Source organism: Mustelus asterias, chromosome 13, assembly GCF_964213995.1.
Source record: "Mustelus asterias chromosome 13, sMusAst1.hap1.1, whole genome shotgun sequence".
NCBI lineage: Eukaryota > Metazoa > Chordata > Chondrichthyes > Carcharhiniformes > Triakidae > Mustelus > Mustelus asterias.
The window spans coordinates 98,703,700-98,727,180 of record NC_135813.1 but is presented as its reverse complement, the minus strand read 5'-3'; the positions used below and the strand labels follow the sequence as shown (position 1 = coordinate 98,727,180).

At 42.3% G+C, this 23,481-nt stretch overlaps 1 protein-coding gene and 1 long non-coding RNA gene across 3 annotated transcripts in view; one reads left to right on the top strand and one right to left on the bottom strand.

The window, feature by feature from the left end:
- Positions 1-4,327, bottom strand: part of grk3 (G protein-coupled receptor kinase 3) — a 247,284-nt gene extending 242,957 nt beyond the window's left edge. The window contains exon 1 of one of the 2 annotated variants that reach the window (XM_078227374.1): positions 2,754-4,327. Coding sequence is in view for 1 of the 2 variants with exons in the window: in XM_078227373.1 (XP_078083499.1) it covers positions 2,791-2,903 (113 nt within the window). In the remaining variant the exon portion in view is untranslated. The remainder of the gene's footprint in view (positions 1-2,753) is intronic. The other variant, XM_078227373.1, reaches the window with a different exon arrangement.
- LOC144502944 (uncharacterized) overlaps positions 1-10,288 on the top strand; it is a 30,858-nt gene extending 20,570 nt beyond the window's left edge. The window contains exon 3 of the long non-coding RNA XR_013499402.1: positions 4,636-10,288. This is a non-coding gene — a long non-coding RNA (uncharacterized LOC144502944). The remainder of the gene's footprint in view (positions 1-4,635) is intronic.
- The last annotated feature ends 13,193 nt before the right edge of the window (positions 10,289-23,481 follow it).

Sequence of the window (23,481 nt, the reverse complement as noted above, 5' to 3'; positions counted from 1 at the left end):
TTCTATGAGATCAGGACCACAAAAATTAGATATCAAGTGATGCCTCCTGTGTTCCATCTCAACAATGTTCCCAGTTCCAACTACACCAAAAACCCTTGAATCCAATTCCATACAACCACCATTCTTGTGATCTCTCTGAAGCTTGTTTATTACTGGCAGTATTCTCTTATATCTGCTTCTCAATCCAGTGACAGAATCATAGACCTGTGAAAACCAACGGCATTAATCTGTGTTGGAATACAGTTTCATGAATGCCAACAGCCAGTCGGTACCTCATCCAAATGATAATTCTTCTAGTTCGGTAGTACAAGAACTTGAGTATTGCTGAAAGGAGGGATATACTGTCAAAGCTTTTCATTTTACACTCGTCAAGACAGATGCAAGAATATCAATTTCAAGGAAAGCAACAATTTATACTGCATGAGAAAAGGGGGTTGTCAGTTTTGATTGGTTGAGATATTACTATAGAGAATCCACCAGGGAGCAACTATTCTTCATTTAAGAGGCTGGAGGACATCATATTGCAATTCAACCATGGTAAGCAACATTAACTTTCACCCCACCATCTAACAAACACAACCGGGTAGCAATCAGAAGCAGAGCCTTAGCTGATACTTCTCATTCCTAGTCTCAGATCTCTGATTTCATCTTGAATACACGAGGTTAAGTCAGCTAACTCCACAAAGACCTGGTACTAAACCCAGGATAGTATATATTTTGCCACTGCAACTGGTGATGCATTTTCTCATTCAACCAAAGGGAAATTTCCAAGCCGACTTGAATCTAGCCAGCTTCCAAAGAATAATTATTACGAACCACCACAGCAAATGGAGTATGATGATGCATTTAGACTCCTTTTTCATTAGCAAGAGAGCTCTTCGTAATATACAAGCACTGCAGGAGTGAGTTAAGAGCCTTTAATGCTTGTAAAAGCATAATGGTGATTTACAGTCGTTCAAAAGATATTATAAGCAGAGGTTCATTCCTGGAATCAACACTTGTTTAACTCTCATAACATTTTGGGATTTTTTCCCCCAGTTTATCAATTTAGGAGAAAAAAAAATCAAAAGATTGAAAGAAATATATTTGCAAAAAATCTGAAAAAACCTTTCAGATGCAGGCTCAAAATTTAGATGAGACTGAATACTTTATTATCGTCACCAATGATGCATATTAGATTGTCATCGGATAACAGCATAACTACACTGATATTCATATTTGAAGCTTTTTTAAAAAAATCTGTAAAACTTTTAAAAAATTGTTTCCAACTAGATTCCCCCTCTGGGAATCAGCTAACTTGTTTTGTTTCCTGTGAGTGCATCAGAACCACAACAAAAATTGCAAGGCTGGTCAACTGAATTGAAAATGTGATCCAAGCTGACAAGTGGGTCTCTTTGAGAAAGGAAAATGACATAACTTTAACTTTTATTAAGTCCTACTCAGACACTACATGCAACAGATATATCAAACCTCTGTGTAGTTTGATTTAGATTTTATGTGAATACATATACAGAAAACTAAATTTGTAACAAAATAACTTCTTTAAGGATAGTAGAGAACAATTATCAGCAATTTAGGCAGATTTGATATCAGTTTACCTCTCAAGTCTTTCAGGATGGATTGAGTTACAGCCCTTGAATGCATTCAACATGTAACAATCACAACACTACAAAGAGTCAGCAAACAACACACACATGCACCATTTTTACATGTAAATTAATTTTGTTTCCCTATGCCCCTGTTTGATTCTGAATTTCTAACATATTATTGTGGAAGCAACGTATCGACAAACTCTTTCCCACACACTGCTCTGCTTCTGTTTGTTCAAATCAGACAGGAAGGAACCATAAAACCTACAGTCTCATTACTCCGAGCACGAGTGGCCTATTTACAAAAAAACAAAAAAATCATATGGCACCTTTCCCTCCAAAAATGGATTTTGCTGAATGTATACCACGTTTTGTATTCAATTTTAAATACTACATTCACATTTAATCATATTTTACTTAAGCTTTTCTAAAAAACAAATATCATTCAGACACATTGTAGGAAGACCTCATTCTAAATTTTGATCAGCACTATTTTCTATTTCAAAAACGTGCTCCAATTGAATTTCCTTGTGAAGCTTTTTTTCATTTTAATCTAGAGATTTTGTTTTCAAAATTTTGATCAAATTAAACAAATTCTCAAATATAGTTCTAACTGGGGATGTGTAAAAGCAAAAGGCACACGTGATAACTGGACAAAAACAAAATAAAATCAATCTAACCTATATTAAATTTGGGTTTGCACAATTTATTGGGTATTGGTAATGTACATTTTTGATTATTTTTTAAAAGAACATATGACCCTGTCATCAGGATGCTTTGGACAAATATAGATTCATTTTCATACATTTTATTTATTTGAATTGGTTTTAATTAGGTATTATTTTAAAGATATGTGTGTGTGTATATAGCTAATTTGAGATTCACTCAAATTGGAATATTAACGGTGGGGATCTGCAGAGAATATTTGATATTTAACTGTCGATTGGGTCCCGTTGTATTTGCACCCAGATTAGGCGCGTTTGATTTCTTTAGCTTCCGTTAATAACGCAATTTAATGTTTTAAAGCATTGGCGATATTAAGAATTTGTGCAATAAATGACAGCTGCTGCTGTTGTGTTTTGGTGGTGATTCAGAGGTGCTGCGTCCGCTCGCTATGACAAACGGGCTGCCGCTTTCAAATTCGGATTTTGGGGACATTTTTACCTCAGGATTCGTTCTTTTTTTCCCTCCGGTTCCTTACCTGGGTTCCGGGAGTACGATTTTCTTGCTGGCTCTGGCGGCTGGAGTCGACTTGCTTTTCTCCATCGCCATTAAATAGCTCACATCGGCCAGCACAGCCTCCAAGTCCGCCATCTTGGTGGGAGAGAGAGAGCGAGAGACACACAGACGGTGGTGGTGGAGGAGGAGGAGAGGCACTCAGCTCAGAGAGAGAGCAAAAGGCAAGGGGACACACACACCTACAAAACCGCCGAGGGACAGGGCACCCGGCCCACGGGGGAAGAAGACAAGACTTCAACCTCCCCAAGGGGACAAAACCCCCTGCTCCAACAACAACAACAACAAAAAAGATGGGGGGGTTGGAGTTGGGGGGGGAGGAGAGGAGGAGGCTTCTTCAAGGAGCCAACAGCCAGAAAACTCTGTCCAACTGTATCATCTGGGAAGCAGCCAGGCTTCAGTCTTCATTCCCGGTGTGAGGAAACCTCCAGGGGTGGCCGTTGAGAGAATGTATTGTATTCCCCCCCTCTTTCCCCTCCCCAACACCGTCTCCTCCTCCACCTCCACCACGATCTTCTCTGCTCCCAGCTGCTTTTATTTTGCCCCTCTCTTTTTGGTGCAGGCTGATGCTTTCTGTTGTACTGTAGTAGCCATGAGCAGAGACTGAGAAGCAAGCTTTCCACTTCCTCCTAGTGTCAAGAGAAGGATCTCTCCGAAAACCTGGAACTGGAGCGCTCTTTATTTTTACCCAAGCAGAGGGGGGCTGGCTGTGGATTCATCTCCAGCAGACACAGGAATTCCAGAACAGCTTTCTTACAACTTGAGGAGAGGACGGGGGGAGGGGGTGGGGAAGGTGCACGTCGGAAAAGAGAAACAAATTTTGCCATCTGTGCCTCACTGGCTTTGCCACTGAAGCAGACTGGAGAGGAGTTAATTTCCCCATTTGAAACGGCACATGGGTGTTGGTGTCAGAAAGAGCAATGTTATCAAGGTTTCGTTAGATTCAGTTGCAATCCATGGTTTTTCTTGTTTCCGAGAGATAAGTACCGCAAAACAGAGAGAGGCATGTTGTCCACTTTAATCTGTCCACTTTAATCTGTCCAACCTACCATTCACACATAAAAGAACAATCTCTCGGGGATTGGCGAAACATTGGCGGTATCGTATCAGCCGCCCGATACTAAGTATTTAATCTGCATCTGATATATAATCAGACGCTGCAGATTCGAAACCACCTATTTTGCGCCAATTCTCGAGATTAATTTCTAAACCCCCCGCCCCCCAAATATTTATTATCGACTGGATATTTTAATTAGTAAGGTTTAATTTCAAGTAGAAAGTAAACAACTGAAAAAAACAAAGCAGTCAGTTGATGTTTTGGATTAAAATGGGTCATGTTGGTTAATTTTCAGAGGTGACACAAACCAACAACTAGCGGATTTTATTCGCCATCAGACCTGCAGTTCTGTAGGTTCACACATAAAGATGGATCATTTAGACGATCCTAATTGAATGTGGGTGAACTGCACCGCAGCGAAACCAACGAAGATATGAAAACTTAAAAAGAGGTGAGGTGAGGGGGGGGGGGGGGGGAATTAAGAGTTTATTTTCCTTCTGTCACACTTTTCCTCATTTCAATGAGAGGCTGAGTTTTCTTTTGCTGGGGTACCGATCCACAGCAACTGAAGCTGTTATCATGTTAGCTCAGAACAAGTTACTCGGCACAGACCACAAAGCAGCCTGCGACCTTCATAAACTTCCCCGCCCCCCATGAAGAACCAAAAGAGGCGGGTTTAATCTGACATTTTTGGTGATGATGCTGTCTGCTTCTGGAGGTCAAATTGTTGAAAGTATTTTTTGCTGATTTCAGGAAGCTTTCTACCCCGTGCCATGCATGATGTTACTCACATATCACACAGGAACTGTGTGAATCGATCTACACTGGTAAGTTTGCCCCAAATCAGCAAAAGTACTTTGAAATAATCAACAATTTAAACTTAAAGCTAAACCCATTGTGTCCTATAAATAGATATAATTGAGAAAAAAAACGTGTCAAAGCTTTCATAACGTATTTGAGTACATCTTCCACTTTTTTATATGTTAACTGTTTCCTCTGTCCCCTGGAAACATTCACGTTGCAAAAACAGGCATGCGAAATGTAGTATATTTTGAAGGACGCTATCCCCCCCAGTAACACTGACCATTGTTCCTTCTTGGCTATGCTGCAACCTGTAAATTCCCACTCAATTAATCACGCGTGCACGGTGGTGCAAAATCATTTTAAAGGTCGCACACTTAAATTGCCCACGCACGCCAAAAAAAAATGATACATTGATACTGACTCATGGAGCTGTATTTTGCGTTTTAGGCAAGGACCCCCAACGTCGGGGTCAAATGGAGGTCTCGATCCCGCATTTTGTCAGGAGCAGTCTCCACGGGATATTGGCCAATTAGTGCTCAACTTTGAAGTTGGACAACAAACTGGAGGCTGCAGCCAGCCTTTGCAGGGAAGGGAGGGAGGGAGAGGCCCCATCTATTTTGATGCAGCTTCTCAGCAATTTATTTTTAAATCTGAATTTAAAAATGGCCTGGCCACTAATGTGACTGTTGGGAACCCCCTCTACAGGGCAGCCTGAGGCCACGGCTGTGTCCAGGCTGGCAGGAGAGCCTCGGAGTCAGCCTGGAGTGCTGGTACTACCGGGGGAAAATTGGCCTCTGATAATTGGCCTTAGTTGACATTTAAAGTCCCTCAATTGGCTCGCCTCTTGGCCATTTGGCTCAGATGAAGAGTCAGATCAAGCCCAAGATGGGATGCAATGCCTCATCTTGTCAGCTTGGATCATGTTTGTCTCCCTTATGGGCACTTGAATTGGATTCAATTGGATTTTGAATTTGGATTTTGGAGCAAGCAAGGAATGGATTTGCCCAGTCCATTCTGAGCATTGGCTTTGTAACTTTACAGAAATCACAGAAACCCTACAGTACAGAAAGAGGCCATTCGGCCCATCGAGTCTGCACCGACCACAATCCCACCCAGGCCCTCCCCATATCCCTACATATTTACCCACTAATCCCTCTAACCTACGCATCTCAGGACACTAAGGGCAATTATTAGCATGGCCAATCAACCTAACCCGCATATCTTTGGACTTTAAGAATGGAGTAAAGAATTTAAAAAGTAACCCTTCAAATGGCTCGATGGTGTGATGATGCTGGGAAAATAATGTGGTCAGTAGCGCTAAATGACGTGCCTGCACAACTCTGTTCTCACCCCCTGCCCCCACTCCCTTTATCTGGATGAAAATGCTGCTCATAGTTAGAATGATGTGTTAACCACATAAGTTTAATGCTGTATCTCACAATGATCATACTTTCTCCAGCAATTCCCTTGTCTCTTTCCACCCCCTCCTCCCCACCCCCTTCTCCTGAAAGTGTTGACTTTTGGTCGGATACAATTCCATAGACAGCAGCCGTCCTCCAGAATCTCATCCAAGGAACTATTCTGCAATATTTTGCTTTTATATGAACTTTTTTTCATATTACTGTAGCATGAATCCTTCCATGCCTTATTCTGTCCTCACTTGACATCTGCATGCATGCTTTAATAATTACAAAATAATCGATCACAATCATCCACATGAAGCCTGGCTGTTTATCTCTTCCCTAATCCATGAGCATTGAGTTCAGTTCAGTACTAAGACTGCCTTGATCAAAGTCATGAATGATGATATTCTCTGTAATTCTAACCATTTACCTTGCCTTGTTTTCCTTGCTTTCTCTGTAGGAGTTGATGCAGTAAATCAAGCCTTCTTCATCTATTCCTTCCCTCTATTATACAGCTCTCTGAGTTTGTGTCTCGTGATGCTGCAATGTATTTTGATCAGGATAGCCCTAACCTAGATAATATTTGTGAGACATAAGAGTGAATGTGGTATGAAACTTGACATTTACCATTCAAGCAAGGAGCCTCAGATTGACTTCTAAAATACTATCCCATATTTCAAAGGGTTAAGTTTGGATACTTTTGACAATGGATAACGGCTTTGACTTGGCTGCAAAAGACCACTCTGGATACAACTCTGTAGTAGGAATGACAACCAACAGCAATTCCAAGAAAGACATAATAACAGCGATTGACTGCCTACTGCTTTACAATGAAAAATTTGAATTTCCTTTGTTTGGAACATCATAGAACCCATGATCCACCTTCACCCTTTGAGGCTGCATTGGCCACGCAGATAATGAAAAAAGTGAAGGAAGAATGCAAAGCAGTAGATCACTATATGAATTTTAATGTACATAGAAACATAGAAAAACTACAGCACAAACAGGCCCTTCGGCCCACAAGTTGTGCCGAACACATCCCTACCTTCTAGACCTACCTATAACCCTCCATCCTATTAAGCTCCATGTACTCATCCAGGAGTCTCTTAAAAGACCCTATTGAGTTCGCCTCCACCACCACTGACGGCAGCCGATTCCACTCGCCCACCACCCTCTGTGAAAAACTTACCCTTAACATCTCCCCTGTACCTACCCCCCAGCACCTTAAACCTGTGTCCTCTCGTAGCAGACATTTCCACCCTGGGAAAAAACCTCAGAGTCCACCCGATCTATGCCTCTCAACATCTTACACACCTCTATTAGGTCTCCTCTCATCCTTCGTCCCTCCAAGGAGAAAAGACCGAGCTCCCTCAGCCTATCCTCATAAGGCATGCCACTCAATCCAGGCAAAATCCTTGTAAATCTCCTCTGCACCCTTTCAATCTTTTCCACATCCTTCCTATAGTGAGGCGACCAGAACTGAGCTCAGTACTCCAAGTGGGGTCTGACGAGGGTCTTATATAGCTGCATCATTATCGCCAGACTCCTAAACTCAATCCCTCGATTGATAAAGGCCAGCACACCATACGCAGGGCCGATTTTAGAGTCCTATGGACCCGGACCCCAAGGTCCTTCTGATCCTCTACAGTACTAAGAGCCTTTCCCTTTATATTGTACTCCTTCATCCCATTTGACCTACCAAAATGGACCACAACGCATTTATCTGGGTTGAAGTCCATCTGCCACTTGTCCGCCCAGTCTTGCATCCTATCTATGTCCCTCTGTAACTTCTGACATCCCTCCAGACTATCCACAACCCCACCAACCTTCGTGTCGTCGGCAAACTTACCAACCCATCCCTCTGCTTCCTCATCCAGGTCAGTTATGAAAATGACAAACAGCAAGGGTCCCAGAACAGATCCCTGGGGCACACCACTGGTGACCGACCTCCATTTAGAAAAAGACCCATATATATCCACTCTCTGCCTCCTTTGGGCAAGCCAGTTCTGGATCCACCGGGCAGCAGCCCCTTGGATCCCATGCCCTCTCACTTTTTCTAGAAGCCTTGCATGGGGGACCTTATCGAACGCCTTGCTAAAATCCATATAAACCACATCTGCCGCCTTCCCTTCGTCAATGTGTTTAGTCACATTTTCGAAGAACTCCACCAGGCTCATAAGGCACGATCTGCCCTTGACAAAGCCATGCTGAGTATTCTTGAGCATACTAAACCTCTCTAAATGCTCATATATCCTGTCCCTCAGGATCTTCTCCATTGAGGTTAGACTCACCGGTCGGTAATTACCTGGGCTATCCCTATTCCCCTTCTTGAAAATAGGAACCACATCCGCAATCCTCCAATCCTCCGGCACCTCTCCCGTCTCCGTCGACGACGCAAAGATCATCGCCAGAGGCTCTGCAATCTCTTCCCTCACCTCCCACAGTAACCTGGGGTACATCCCATCCGGACCCAGCGACTTATCTATCTTGATGCCATTCAAAGATTCCAGCACAACCTCTTTCTTAAAGTCCACATACTCAATCCTTTCAGTCCACCACACGCCCGCAGTACATCCACCCAGGTCTTTCTCCTCTGTGAAAACCGAGGCAAAATACTCATTGAGCACCTCTGCCATTTCTACTGGTACATATAGGCTGGAAAACTCAGATGGGCTAAGATAGCCTAGGTGAGAAGATTATAGAATATTTTTGAGATAGTTTCTTAGAACAGCACATTCTGGAGCCAACCAGGGAACAGGCTATACGCTACCTGATATAGTGCAACGAGATAGGATTAATTGAGCTCGATGTTGGGACAATACTTTTCACAATATACATAAATAATTTGGGCTTGACTACAGGAGGCACTATGTTAAAATGTGCCTCTACAAAACAATACATAAAGGGGAGTATGATTAACTATGAAAAGGAATATAAGTAACTTCAGGAGGTTCTGGACAGATTAGCAAAATGGGAAGTTAGCTGTCAGATGGGGTTTAACATGGAGAAATATGAAGTGCTACATTTTGAGTGAAAGATTCACTATGATTTGGGAAGAGAATAACCAAACTAGGGCTTGTAAATTAGAAGAAAGTTGTGCACCCTTTCTCTTCTTCAAATAATTCAAGATTGGTCATGACCTTCCCTTTTGAAAGGGGAAAAAAAGACATTGGTTTTGAAATCAAAACCAGATACATGATTCCTTCTGAGTCAATATGATTGACAAAGTGAAGGCAAAATACTGTGGATGCTGGAATCTGAAACAAAAACAGAAAACACTGAAAAATCTCATCAGGTCTGAGAGTATCTGGAGAGTCAATAGAACCAATGTTTTAAGTCAGCGTTGCCCTGACTCTAAACGTTGGTTCTATTTTCTCTCCATAGATGCTGTCAGCCCTGCTGAGATTTTCCAGCATTTTCTGTGATTGACAAAGAAGGTGTGTTTCAACCAAGGGTATGAATATTTAATTAAATAATGTTAGGTGCACTCAGAACAGTCTGTATTGGTAATGCCCTATCCCCAGGTAAATCTCCCACGCGTGACTATCCAATATATACCACTTATTTGTTATTTATGTGCGCTGTCCAGTAAAATTTAGCCAGTTGATCTGACTCCTTGGTTCAAGGGGAGGCAATGGCCTAGTGGTATTATTGCTGGACTATTAATCCAGGAAACTCAGCTAATGTTCTGGGGACCTGGGTTCAAATCTCGCCACGACAGATGATAGAATTTGAATTCAATAAAAAATATCTGGAATTAAAAATCTAATAATGACCATGAAAACCATTGTCGATCGTCGGAAAAACTCATCTGGTTCACTAATGTCCTTTTGGGGAAGGAAATCTGCCGTCCTCACCTAGTCTGACCTACATGTGACTCCAGAGCCACGGCAATGTGGTTGACTCTCAAATGCCCTCCAAGGGCAACTAAGGATGGGCAATAAATGCTGGCCAACCAGCGACGCCCATGTTCCATGAATGAATAGAGAAAAACTGTTTAAGTGCAAATAACTTTATAACGGGAGGTAATTTAAAAGTTTCCATTTTCTATTCCTCATATTGAGAATTTGAAAACAGAATATATTTATTTTTCCTGCACAAATGATATTTCTTTTTCCTCATCATGGTAGAGCATTTCTGAGTTTTTCAGATATGTAGAAATAAGCTGCAAAAATTTCAGAAATTATTTGAATAAAATACAATGAAAACTATTGTTGACTGATTTTTATTATTTCAAGAAGCAGAGCTGGAAAAGGGAAACGAGAGAGAAAAACAAAAGATTATTATAATATCTCTGTTTTCTTTTGTTTATACTGAGAACTCCAAAGCGATTGTTTACAAAAAGATTTGATTATGTAGCTGTACTTACTATACTTAGAGTGCACTGTCATCTGGCCAAAAACAAGAAATAACAAAAGGTACAAACAGCTGAAAAATATGTAAGGGCTTTTTATACACCAAGACATTAAATAAAGGTTAGGTAACAAGTTGTCTGAGAGAATATTTTTGCTTCTTCATATGATTTTTGTGTGTGGCAGGGTTAATTATTTATAGAGCTTATATGTTTAATAAATTATTCATTTATTTATTGTTTCAGGAGGAAATAATATTAATACACTTTTATTTAGTATCAATATACAAGGAAAGCCCCATTTTTTCGGAAACAATCTAAAACACATTACTTCTTCCAGGGTAGAACTTATTTCTGAATTCTTCCACAACTGACGTCCTCTAGCACTTCTGTATTCCCACACTGTTGTACTCTCCTTTAAAATAGCATTGCCTCTAAACACTGTAAGCGATTGGAGACGGTAATATAACACTGCGCAGATTTCCTGTTGTCCATCACGTTACTTCTTGCCTTAAATGGACACAATATCATCTAAACAGCAGAATGATGCATCCTGCATTGTATGGAATAACACTCCCCTTGTTTTCAAACAGCACGTTCTCCAACATCATAAGAATCTTCAAAGGGATGTAGATCAGTAAGTGGACAAAAATTTGGCAGATAAATTATAATGTGGGAAAATGTGAACTGGTCCCCTTTGGCTGGAAGAGTTAAAAAAGCAGCATTTATGTAAGTGGGGAGAGATTACAGAACTCTGAGATACAGAGGGATCTGGGTATCCTGGTACAAAAATCACAAACGCCGAAAACCTCTGACCTCGTCTGCGGCTGGGATTCTCCGGTGCCACTGCAATGGATGGAGTTTTGACTGAGTGCCAAATTCTCCATTCTTGCTGGCAGCAGGGCAGCCACAGATGAGACCAGGGATTCCCACTCAAAATATTAGTATTCAGGTACAACAGATGATCAGGAAGGCAATGGAATTGTTTATTGAAAGGGGGAATGGAATATAAAAGTAGGAATGTTTTTCGACAGTTGCATAGGGTATTAGTGAGACCATGGGCATGATCTTACTGCCTGCTCACGCCACACTCCCACTGCAGCAAAGACAGAAATTTTGGCGACAAGCCAAATCTTCGTTCACTGCAGCAGGATGGGAAAATCCCGCTCGCGTGAAAGGTAGGAAAATTCCAGCCCACATTTACAATACTGTGTACAGTTTTGGTCTTCCTATTTATGAAAAGGCATAATTGCATTTGAAGCAGTTCAGAGAAGGTTCGCTCGACTGATACCAAGGTGAGGGGATTATCCAACAAAGACAGGTTGGGAAGGCTTGCATCCCTTGGATTTTTGAAGAATGAGAGGTGATGTTATTGAAATGTACAAGATCCAGAGGGGACTTGCCAGGGTGGATGTTAAAAACATGTTTTCTTTTGTGGGAGAGACTAGGACTAGGGAACACAATATAAAAATAAGTGGTCTCCCATTTAGGACGGAGATGAGAAAATGGGTAGAATTTTCCCGCCATTCACGCCAGTGGGATTTTCTGGCCCTGCTGCAGTGAACAGAGCGTCAAATTCTCCCTCCTCACTTGCAGCGGTGGTGCGGCATGAATGGCCAGTAAATTCTGGCCATTATTTCTCACAGGATCATGAGTCTGTGGAACTCTTTTTCCCAGGGAGTGGTGAATGCAGGGTTATTGTATATTTCTAAGACTGAGTTGGCTAGAGTTTGGTTGAGAAGGGAGTCAAAGGAAGGAAAAGTGGAGTTGAGGCCACAGTCAGATCAGCTATGATCTTATTGAATGGTGGAGCAGGCTCAATTCACCGAATGGTCTACTTCTGTTCCTAATTCTTATGTTCATATATGCTTTTATCACACTGTCAAAGAGCCTCAAAGTTTCAAACTGTCAGACATAAAGGTGTTACACTAGAATGGGTACGTGCCATTTGCATCTATTGGCTCAAATATTGTTTTCATAAAATCCCAACGTAGCACAACCAGAGGTATCAAACCACAGTCAGCTAAAAAAAAATTAGTTAACAGTCAATACACAACCATCAATAAATTAGAGGATGAATCAATCAAATGCATGGATGAAGTCCAAGCTGCCAATAACTGGTGACAAATGGAAAAGCCACAGGAGCAGATAGGGTTCTAGCAGAGATTTTCAAACATGGGGAAAAAAAGAGATCACCTGTCATCTCCATCACCTGTTCCTGAAAATCTGGGACAGAGAAGAAATTCCTGCTGGCCTCAGAGATGCCATCATTGCCACTATCCTCAAGAAAGGAGACAAAATGGACTGTGGGAACTACCAAGGAATCTGCCCACTCTCCATCGCTGGGAAGATCATTGCCCGAATCTTTGCTGTCCGCCTTCTCCAAGTCTCTAAAGTAATCCTTCTGGAAAGTCAGTGTGGCTTCTGACCAAACTGTGGAACAGCGGGCATGATTTTCGCTACTTGACAACTTCAAGAAAAATGCCAGGAGCAACATCAACTATGCATGGACTTCATTGATCTGACCAAGGCTTCTGAGTCAGTCAATCGGGAAGTGCTATGGAACGTCCTGTCAAAGGCCAACTGTCCAGAGAAATTCATCAGCATCCTCCCACCTCTCCACAACAAGATGTCAGTGACAGTCCTTACCGATAGAAACTGGAAGCAGGAATAGGCCATTTGGCCCAATCAAGCTTGCTCCGCATTCATCTTGATCATGGCTGATCATCGAATTCAAAATCCTGATCCCCTTTCCTCCCACATCCTTTGATCCCTTTAGCCCCGAGAGCCATATCTAATTTCTTCTTGAAATAAGACAGAAATCTTCGAGGTCAAGACCGGAATCAGTCAGGGACGTGTCACCCCCCCCCCCACTCTTTTCTCCACCTTCATTGCCACCATCCATCACCTTGTCAAGAACAAGCTTCCCAGTGGAGTGGCATTGTCTACAGGATGGATGAAAAACTTTTCAACCTCAACCGGTGAAATCCAAGAAGAAAATGACACCGGCATCACTCATGAAACTTCAGAATGAGGGTGATATCAACATCTCCACACTCTCAGAATAAAATCTCCAAGCCATTCTTGACACCTACGCAGAAACATAATGAAGAATCAGTCTCAACCTCAAATAGACTCAAATCTTTTACCAACCTACTCCAGGGCAAGAACAAAGAACAATACAGCACAGGAACAGGCCCTTCGGCCCTCCAAGCCTGCACCGATCATGTGTTCCTAACTAGACCATCCGTTTGTATCCCTCTATTCCCAGTCTGTTCATGTGGCTATCTAGATAAGTCTTAAATGATCCTAGCGTGTCTGCCTCAACCACCTTGCTTGGTAGTGAATTCCAGGCCCCCACCACCCTCTGTGTAAAATACATCCCCCGCATATCTGTATTGAACCTTGCCCCCCTTACCTTGAACTTGTGACCTCTTGTGTTTGTCATTTCTTGTCATACAGCAAGATCCGGTCTCTCCCTCCATCAGGAGCAACAGAGTAGCCCTCCCAAATGTGGAAAGGTAGCTCCCCTACCTGGGGAGCCACCTTTCATCTAAGGCTGACATCGATGAAGTAATCCAACATTGCATCCAATCTGCAAGCGCCACCTTCAGATGCCAAAGGGTGAGAGTGTTGATGACTGAGCCATTTATGCTGACACCAAGATCCTTGTGTACAAGGCAAATGTCTTCCCAACTCTTCTATACAGCTCAGAAACTTGGACAACATGCAGATGCCACCTCAAGGCCCTGGAGAGGTACCATCAACACTGTCTGAGACAGATTCTCCGGATCAGCTGGGAGGGCAGGCATGCCAACATCAGTATCCTTGAAGGAGCCAAGGGCACCAGCATCAAGGTCATGATCATCTGAAAGCAACTCTGCCGGGTCGGCTGCGTGCTTCGGATGTCAGAGTCCTGACTGCCAAAGCAAATCTTCTTCACCCAGCTCAAGGAAGGTTCCTGAACAAAAGAAGAACAAAGAAAACATTTCAAAAACACCCAGATGGGCTTACCTCAAGAAATGCAACATAGATGTCAATGCCTGGGAGACCCTTGCTCAGAAGGGACCTACTTGGAGGAACCTCCTGATTGAACTGACACAATTAGAACATAAGAAATAGGAGCAGGAGTAGGCCATCTAGCCCCTCGAGCCTGCCCCGCCATTCAATAAGATCATGGCTGATCTGACGTGGATCAGTACCACTTACCCGCCTGATCCCCATAACCCTTAATTCCCTTACCGCTCAGGAATCCATCCATCCGCGCTTTAAACATATTCAGCGAGGTAGCCTCCACCACCTCAGTGGGCAGAGAATTCCAGAGATTCACCACCCTCTGGGAGAAGAAGTTCCTCCTCAACTCTGTCTTAAACCGACCCCCCTTTATTTTGAGGCTGTGTCCTCTTCGAGGATATTTGACAGCAAGAAGAGGCCTGGTATAGGAGCCTGAGAAAGGGACACCCAACAGTCTAGAGTTCAAGGACTGAACCCACCTCCTGCAAACATCAGCCAAGATGCCGGTTTAGGATTGGTCTCATCAAAGAACAAAGAGAACAAAGAACAGTACAGCACAGGAAACAGGCCCTTCGGCCCTCCAAGCCTGTGCCGCTCCTTGGTCCAACTAGACCAATCGTTTGTATCCCTCCATTCCCAGGCTGCTCATGTGACTATCCAGGTAAGTCTTAAACGATGCCAGCGTGCCTGCCTCCACCACCCTACTTGGCAGCGCATTCCAGGCCCCCACCACCCTCTGTGTAAAAAACGTCCCTCTGATGTCTGAGTTATACTTCGCCCCTCTCAGCTTGAGCCCGTGACCCCTCGTGATCGTCACCTCCGACCTGGGAAAAAGCTTCCCACTGTTCACCCTATCTATACCCTTCATAATCTTGTATACCTCTATTAGATCTCCCCTCATTCTCCGTCTTTCCAAGGAGAACAACCCCAGTCTACCCAATCTCTCCTCATAGCTAAGACCCTCCATACCAGGCAACATCCTGGTAAACCTTCTCTGCACTCTCTCCAATGCCTCCACGTCCTTCTGGTAGTGCGGCGACCAGAACTGGACGCAGTACTCCAAATGTGGCCTAACCAGCGTTCTAAACAGCTGCATCATCAGACTCCAGCTTTTATACTCTATACCCCGTCCTATAAAGGCAAGCATACCATATGCCTTCTTCACCACCTTCTCCACCTGTGTTGCCACCTTCAAGGATTTGTGGACTTGCACACCTAGGTCCCTCTGTGTTTCTCTCCTCCTGATGACTCTGCCATTTATTGTATAACTCCTCCCTACATTATTTCTTCCAAAATGCATCACTTCGCATTTATCCGGATTAAACTCCATCTGCCACCTCTCCGCCCAATTTTCCAGCCTATCTATATCCTGCTGTATTGCCCGACAATGCTCTTCGCTATCCGCAAGTCCAGCCATCTTCGTGTCATTCGCAAACTTGCTGATTACACCAGTTACACCTTCTTCCAAATCATTTATATATATCACAAATAGCAGAGGTCCCAGTACAGAGCCCTGCGGAACACCACTGGTCACAGACCTCCAGCCGGAAAAAGACCCTTCAACCACTACCCTCTGTCTCCTATGGCCAAGCCAGTTCTCCTTGTATCCCATGAGCCTTAACCTTCTTAACCAACCTGCCATGTGGGACTTTGTCAAATGCCTTACTGAAATCCATATAGACGACATCCATGGCCCTTCCTTCATCGACCGTTTTTGTCACTTCCTCGAAAAACTCCTCCAAATTTGTAAGGCACGACCTCCCTCTTACAAAACCATGCTGTCTGTCACTAATGAGATTGTTTCGTTCTAAATGCACATACATCCTGTCTCTAAGAATCCTCTCCAACAACTTCCCTACCACGGACGTCAAGCTCACCGGCCTATAATTTCCTGGGTTATCCCTGCTCCCCTTCTTAAACAACGGGACCACATTCGCTATCCTCCAATCCTCAGGGACCTCACCCGTGTCCAAAGAAGCGACAAAGATTTCCATCAGAGGCCCAGCAATTTCAGCCACGCAAGGACCCACGGAACACATGATCAATAACACATCGTTTGTTCGGTAGATAATCATACTTGTTAGCAAGAGATCACTGACGAAGAAGACCATTTCTCAGTATTTTTCTGTGCTGTTGCATTAACTTGACTGATTATGACACTATCTCCTCACATTGTTTATGTTATGATTATCTGGACCTAATTCTAAGATTATCTTACACACATGCCAGCATTAACTAATACTTATTCAAGTTAGATGCACTTTACTCAAACTCTCCTTGTTCTATTTTAATTCTGCCTCCCTGTCAGGCGAGTTCAGCTAATTCTTTATGCTCTATTGCACATACGCACTTTGTTTCTTCACATTATATGCTAACTGTCTCATCATGCTCTGGCAATACGCCAAATCGTTCAGCCTGTCATCACAGACTATCATTCACCTTTCCCCTCACTCGGTATTTGAGCTAGTAGCACCATCTAAAGTAAAAACTATACAGCTGTTAATGGTTTAAATTCAAAAGAATTATTTAAATTCATTTACCAACGTCTTCTTAAATAATTTGGAAATTCTGCATGTTTCATATGCTCAAATTGTGGCATTCTGGAACTTGCAGGCACAGGTTTATTAGAAATATTATACCAGCTGACACAGTGAAAGCTCCGGAAAAAATATCAGCTGCAAGCCCAGTCATTTGAAAGAAACTGCGACCTCCAAGTGAAAATGTTAACAAAGGCACTCAAAGGTGCAAAACTCTATTTTATATGTTAATCTAATCATGCTATTAGGAATATTTTTATGTGTATATTACGCTAGAATCCTTGGGTCTTAAAATCTTCCATCCTTCCAGCACACTCCTGCCATGATAATGGTGAGAATGCAACAAAAGGGCAGCAAATGTCATCGGAGTTTAGGTTAGAACAGTGCCTCAGTTTTCATCAAGCAATGTACAACATCACTCAATGGGCCAAATAGCATACTTCTGCACCTGCACCTTATGTCCCCATCACTAAAACAGATTATCTGTTCATTATTGTGTTGTTGTTTGAGTGATCTCCCTGTGTGCAAATTGGCTGATACCTTTCCTACATTGCAACATTTAAAAAACAATTTCATTGGATGATAAGGCATTTGAAATGCCCTGAGATTGTGAAAGTGGCTAATGTAATGGAACTACTTTCCTTCCTTTATCCCTATTGGCATGGGTAAACACTATTCATTTGGCAAGATCAGTGCTAGAAATCCTAGGATGGCAGATCATAGCATAATCTCCCTTCCCTATTTGGATTTCCGCCCATCCATTTAGAACTCTTGGCATTTTAGTTTGGGGAAAAAAAGACAGAGTACACAAACCATTTTTGAAAACAATTTTGAATGTTTTGACTGATTCCATTTGTTTTATTGGTAACTGTTCCCGACTGCCCACCTTATGTTTCTTTTAATTTCACTGTTAGTGGTTTGCATGCCCCTTTGCTATTTGTCAGTTGGCATGGCGTCTACCTATGTAGTTATCTTTTGTCACTTTTTTAATGGAAGTAAAATTTCAGCCAGTAAATTACTGAAATTTGAATGATGTGCAGTGTGATGGATAACTGGGACGTTTTTATTGTCATACTATTTTAATAATGCTGTCAACAGATCCCTGATGGAATTGTTCATGTTTGAGTTAGAGGATATATTGTTTTATAACAGTAGGGATGTTAAGCTGTGTAATGTGAATTGTATTATCAGGGCTACTGATTTAGGGCGAGTTATTTAATTAAATTGTATTTTTATCAGTTAATATTTTTCAATTTAAGCAAGTACTTTGAAATCAATTTTCATTACTCCATTTTTTGTGAAAGCTATAAATCAGTGGATTTGCGCATCGTTAAATATTTTTACTTACCTGGTGAATTAAATGACTAATTGTTTTTATTATCTAGGGTATACAAAAAGGTGGTAAACAATTTAACAACTCACAGATGAATACCTTACATTTAGCAACATTGGAGAAAGGGAGAATTCTGTGTGGAGAGGAATTCTGGAGGAGAGGGATCTAGGCTTTGGCTGCATTGGAAGAAGGGGTGGTCCTGGGTGGAAATTTGGAGGGAGATCACAGCACTTTGTAGTCCAGGAGATTAGCAGCATGCAGTGAAGGTGCCACTCTATGATACACAACTCACCCTTACCCTAATGCTGCTGAACGTGAAGTATCTATCTGCAAACTAATGGGCAGCTTTTTCCCTTTGGGAGCTGAAAACAGAGATCAGGACCATTTTGGTTCCCAAACCTGCCCCAGGGGGAACCCAGCCTCAATTTCAAGATGGGTTGTAATTGGCCTGGTAACAGTCTCACCACCCAAGACAGGACAGTGGGTGGGTTCTGATGCACTATCAATCGAGCAAAGACTAGTTTGTATGCAAGAACAAATAGGCTTTTGTTAGCAAAATACTTGGAGCACACCCATGCCGATGAACTGGTCCGGAGACTGAGGCAGGGGGTGGGGAGCAGTCACCTTTATACCTGGACCAGGGGGGGAGGAGTCCCGGGCAGGGCCGGCAGGGGCATGTCCAGGCATGTCACACACACACAGGCAATAAGCTAAGAGTGGTTTACCACAGGTTCTGAAAGCAGGAGGGCCAATCGGGGACCTTCAAGCTTGAAAGGAGCAGTAACTTGAAATACAAGGCAAGAAAAGGGTTAGGTGCATTGGCCATGCTAAATTGCCCGTCAATGTCCCAGGATCTGCAGGTTAGAGGGGTAAATATATGGGGTTGCGGGGATGGGGCCTAGGTGGGATTGTTGTTGGTGCAGATTCGATGTGCCGATTGGCCTCCTTCTGCACTGTAGGGATTTTATGGTTATATGACTCTAAAAGGAGAAGTCATTTCATAATGGAGATGCTCTCTCCAACTTATTTAAAAACTAAATTAAAAAATGGACCTTACAACTATGCCACCACGGGGAGTGAGGAAGAAACTCTTGTATAAGGTGGCCTGTACCTGTTCCTGCACCCAGGCAGATACAGGGCCTCTAGGCCTGGAGCACTAGCTCCTGGTTTACTGCTAGCTGGCCATATCCAGGCACCTGAGCTGACCCCTGCCATCTTTAATTAGCCTATAGGCTCTTAAGCTGTATCAGCTATCCATCACATGCATACAATCACGCTGCTGTCCCTCACAATCCCCACCCCACCTCTGGGAAAATGGTCCAGAAGCAGGATGGCACCAGGGAACCGGCACACTGTCTGGCAGAGCTATCTTTAGCTCCCACCTTCTTCTGTTTCCAGTTCTGATGGGCCAACATGCCTACCATTATAATCAGGCAGCACTGCATAGTCAGTGCACACAGGCTTTGGCAGCAGTGTGGGGAGGGACAGAGTCCAAAATCAGTGAAGGAAAGATAAAAGAGAAACACAAATAAAAAATCAATTCTCTGGGAAATTGCGTGATGAAAGTGTGCAAATGATGTGTATATATATTGTGTGTTTTTTATGTTTCAGGAGAATGTTTTAACATTCAGCTTTTTTCTACAGGTGGTCAGTATGTCTGGCAAGAATACAGCTCAGATGCTGGGGTAGCAGGATAATTACTCATCTCAACCTTGCAAGTGGCTATGTTAAGTAGTTAATGGGCTTTTGATCATAGATACCCTACAGTGCAGAAAGAGGCCATTTGGCCCATCGAGTCTGCACTGACCACAATCCCACCCAGGCCCTACCCCCATATCCCTACATATTTACCCACTAATCCCTCTAACCTACACATCTCAGGACACTAAGGCGCAAGTTTTTTAGCATGGCCAATCAACCTAACCCGCACATCTTTGGACTGTGGGAGGAAACCGGAGCACCCGGAGGAAACCCACACAGACCCGAGGAGAATGTGCAAACTCCACACAGACAGTGACCCAAGCCGGGAATCGAACCCGGTTCCCTGAAGCTGTGAAGCAGCAGTGCTAACCACTGTGCTACCGTGTTTATTTAGGAGCTGTGGCACAGTGGTTAGCACTGCTGTCTCACCATGCCAAGGACCCAGGTTCATTTCCAGCCTCAAGTGACTGAGTGGAGTTTGCAGATTCTCCCCGCATCTGCGTGGATTTCGTCTGGGTGCTCCAGTTTCCTCCCACAGTACAAAAATGTGAGTTAAGTGGATTAGCCATGCTAAAAAAATGCCCCCCCTTGGTGTCAGGGGGATTGGTTGTGAGGTTGTGGGACTGGGGCCTGGATGGGTTTGTTGTCGGTGCTCAATGGACTGAATGACCTCCTTCTATACTGTAGGAATTCTATGATTTTATGATTATGTTCCCCTGAGATTTCAGACTAGAGTGGTTGTCAGGGTCATGTGATGTTGTGGTTTATTAGTAGTCCTGGATCTACAGCAGAAAAAGAAACAGGCTTTTGCAGAAAGGATTTGGAGTTTGGCTGTTCTGGTTGAAGTTAGGGGAATTTTGTAGGTTTCTGAAAGCTTTATATCTCTCTGAAAACTCCGAAGCTCTCTACACTCATGATAGCAAGTATATTTGTGATTGCTAACTATATTAAAAGTGGGTTTTAAGTCTGTAAGAAGTATGTTGCTTATTTGGAACTGAAATAATTATGTTAGAAATTAGAGTCATTTCTTTTCATGTTTACAGATTGTTCAACTATTAAGAGTTAAGCTGATTCATTTTGTTAGAGTTATACTTAAACCGAGTTATAAATAAAACTTGTTTTAATAAAAGATCCCTAATTTGTCAGACAAATTACTCCTGAGCAGAGCCTCCTTTCCTCATATTTATGCAAAAAAATTAAAATAGCTGGGATCTATTCTGGGTTTATAATATACCTTCGGGTTCTGGTCCGGGACCCGAACAATTGGAATAATCAAATATAAATGCTTGACACTGCTCCATGCTTTTATATAAGATAGCCTGAATGTAAAAATAAATTTGCTAAATATAGTCTATATTTTTAGTCTGCTGACAATTTTAATAAGATGGAAAGATGGCGTGGGTGGGTTAGCAAACAATTGTTATGAATGGCTAGTTGTGCTGTCAATCATGACTATGGTGGAATTATCCTTGAACACACATCAATGGAATGATTTAATTGGTTTACCTTTGTCTTTCTGAGTAGTGAGTTCATGATCAAATTATAATTAATGGATTATTGTTTCATAATGGATGGATGGCAAAGGAAAATACACAAGACAAAAAAAGAAGTCATTATTTCAGGCTATACCTTGTTTACCAAGAAAACTGTACTGAAAAAGAACACACTTTAATACCTTCGGCACATGTTACTACCCCTGCTCAAGGAGCAGACTTACCTTTGCTTATTTATTACAGATCTAATCATTCCAATGAGGGAACAGCACTGGAATCACTGCTGGACAGAATCACTGTCCTTTTCTTTCTCTATAAAGGCATATTTAGAAATGAATTAATAGACATAGTCAAAATGTATTGTGATACTTGTGAGATCAGGCACATTTATACTTGTGAATATGTATTTTGTAGTTTTGTAATTCAGTTCCAAAAATGAATGGAATATGTATCCATAATGTCTGTAAGCTTGGAAACTGTGTTTTGGAAATCTGTTTCTGACAATTTGCTAGATCTCATTATATGTTAAAAAAGATCATAGAAAACCTACTGTTGATCTTGCAGAGTTCAGCTCTTAGTTCATCCTCCTAAGTCCACTATAGTTTGATAGCACATTGTTAATGTTTGTTTCTTGCTCTTTTCCATCCCTAAATATGCAGAACTAATTTCAATTTGGTGGGCTACCAGGATCTGAATGTCACAATCTGTAAATCAAAATTTGCAAAATATTTGTTGGGCAGCACAGTAGCACAGTGGTTAGCACCTCACAACAAAGGGACCCAGGTTCAATCGGATCCAGCCTTGGGTGACTGTCTGCGTGGAGTTTGCACATTCTCCTCGTGTCTGTGTGTGTATCCTCCGGGTGCTCCAGTTTCCTCCCACAGTCCAAAGATGTGCAGGTTAGGTTGATTGGCCATGCTAAATTGACCCTTGATGTCCCAAGATGTGCAGGTTACGGGGATTAGCGAGGTAAATATGTAGGGTTACAAGGATAGGGTATGGGTAAGATGCTCTGTCAGAGAGTCGGTGCAGACTCAATGGGCCGAATGGCCTACTTCTGCACTGTAGGGATTCTATGATTCTATGATTTAAAGAAGCTTTGGATGAATGAATTAAATATTTTCCACTTTCGTTATTTTATGTGTCAGGATTCAAAAGCAGCATTTTTCATAGGTGTCATTGGCTGATTTCTTTTGTTAATGCCGATGGATTTGGTCTTATTGGGAAAATTCAGAAACAAAATTGCATATACCAAGCTCTTAAATTTGAGTTACTTATTTTCCACAATGTAACAGTAAATAACTCTTATCATAAATAAAAGCAAAATATTCTCTCCAAATCTTCACTGGCACAGTGGCAGAGAGATACCGTGCAAACTGGTTACAAAGAAGCAAATATATGAGAAAAGCCATGATAAATACTATGTTTGCTCCATCGGCAGAGTGCATGGAATCATCCTACTCAGTTAATTTACTGAGAATTAGTTCAACAAAACTACTGATCCTCAAAAGTTAATCAAGAAAGCTCCATCCTATCCATTCTATCGCTACCATTCAACTCAGGACCTGCTATCTCTTGGCAGAAGTTGAAGCATTGCACTTCATCTTGTAGCCCTTTGGCTAGAAAAGGGAAAATTAACAAGAGTTCTAGTGCTAAACACTATCCAGTGGCATCTGACTGGAAGTTGAATGAAAGCTGGTTGAACAGCCTGTCTACACTCATCAGTGGGGTGTATGTCTCAATGCCCTGTAGATAAGGGGATGGTGTTGTTATGTATGCCAAGCACAATCAGCAGGTTCAGAAGAGGAAATGTCAGACTGAATTACCCACTGGTTCCTCCTCCACTACATTACAAAAGTAATTAAACGACAAAAGTACTTAATTGGCTATAAAGTGCTTTGGGACGTCCTGAGGTAGTTAAGTATAAGGACAAGTCTTTCACTGATTTTCCATCATCTCCTAC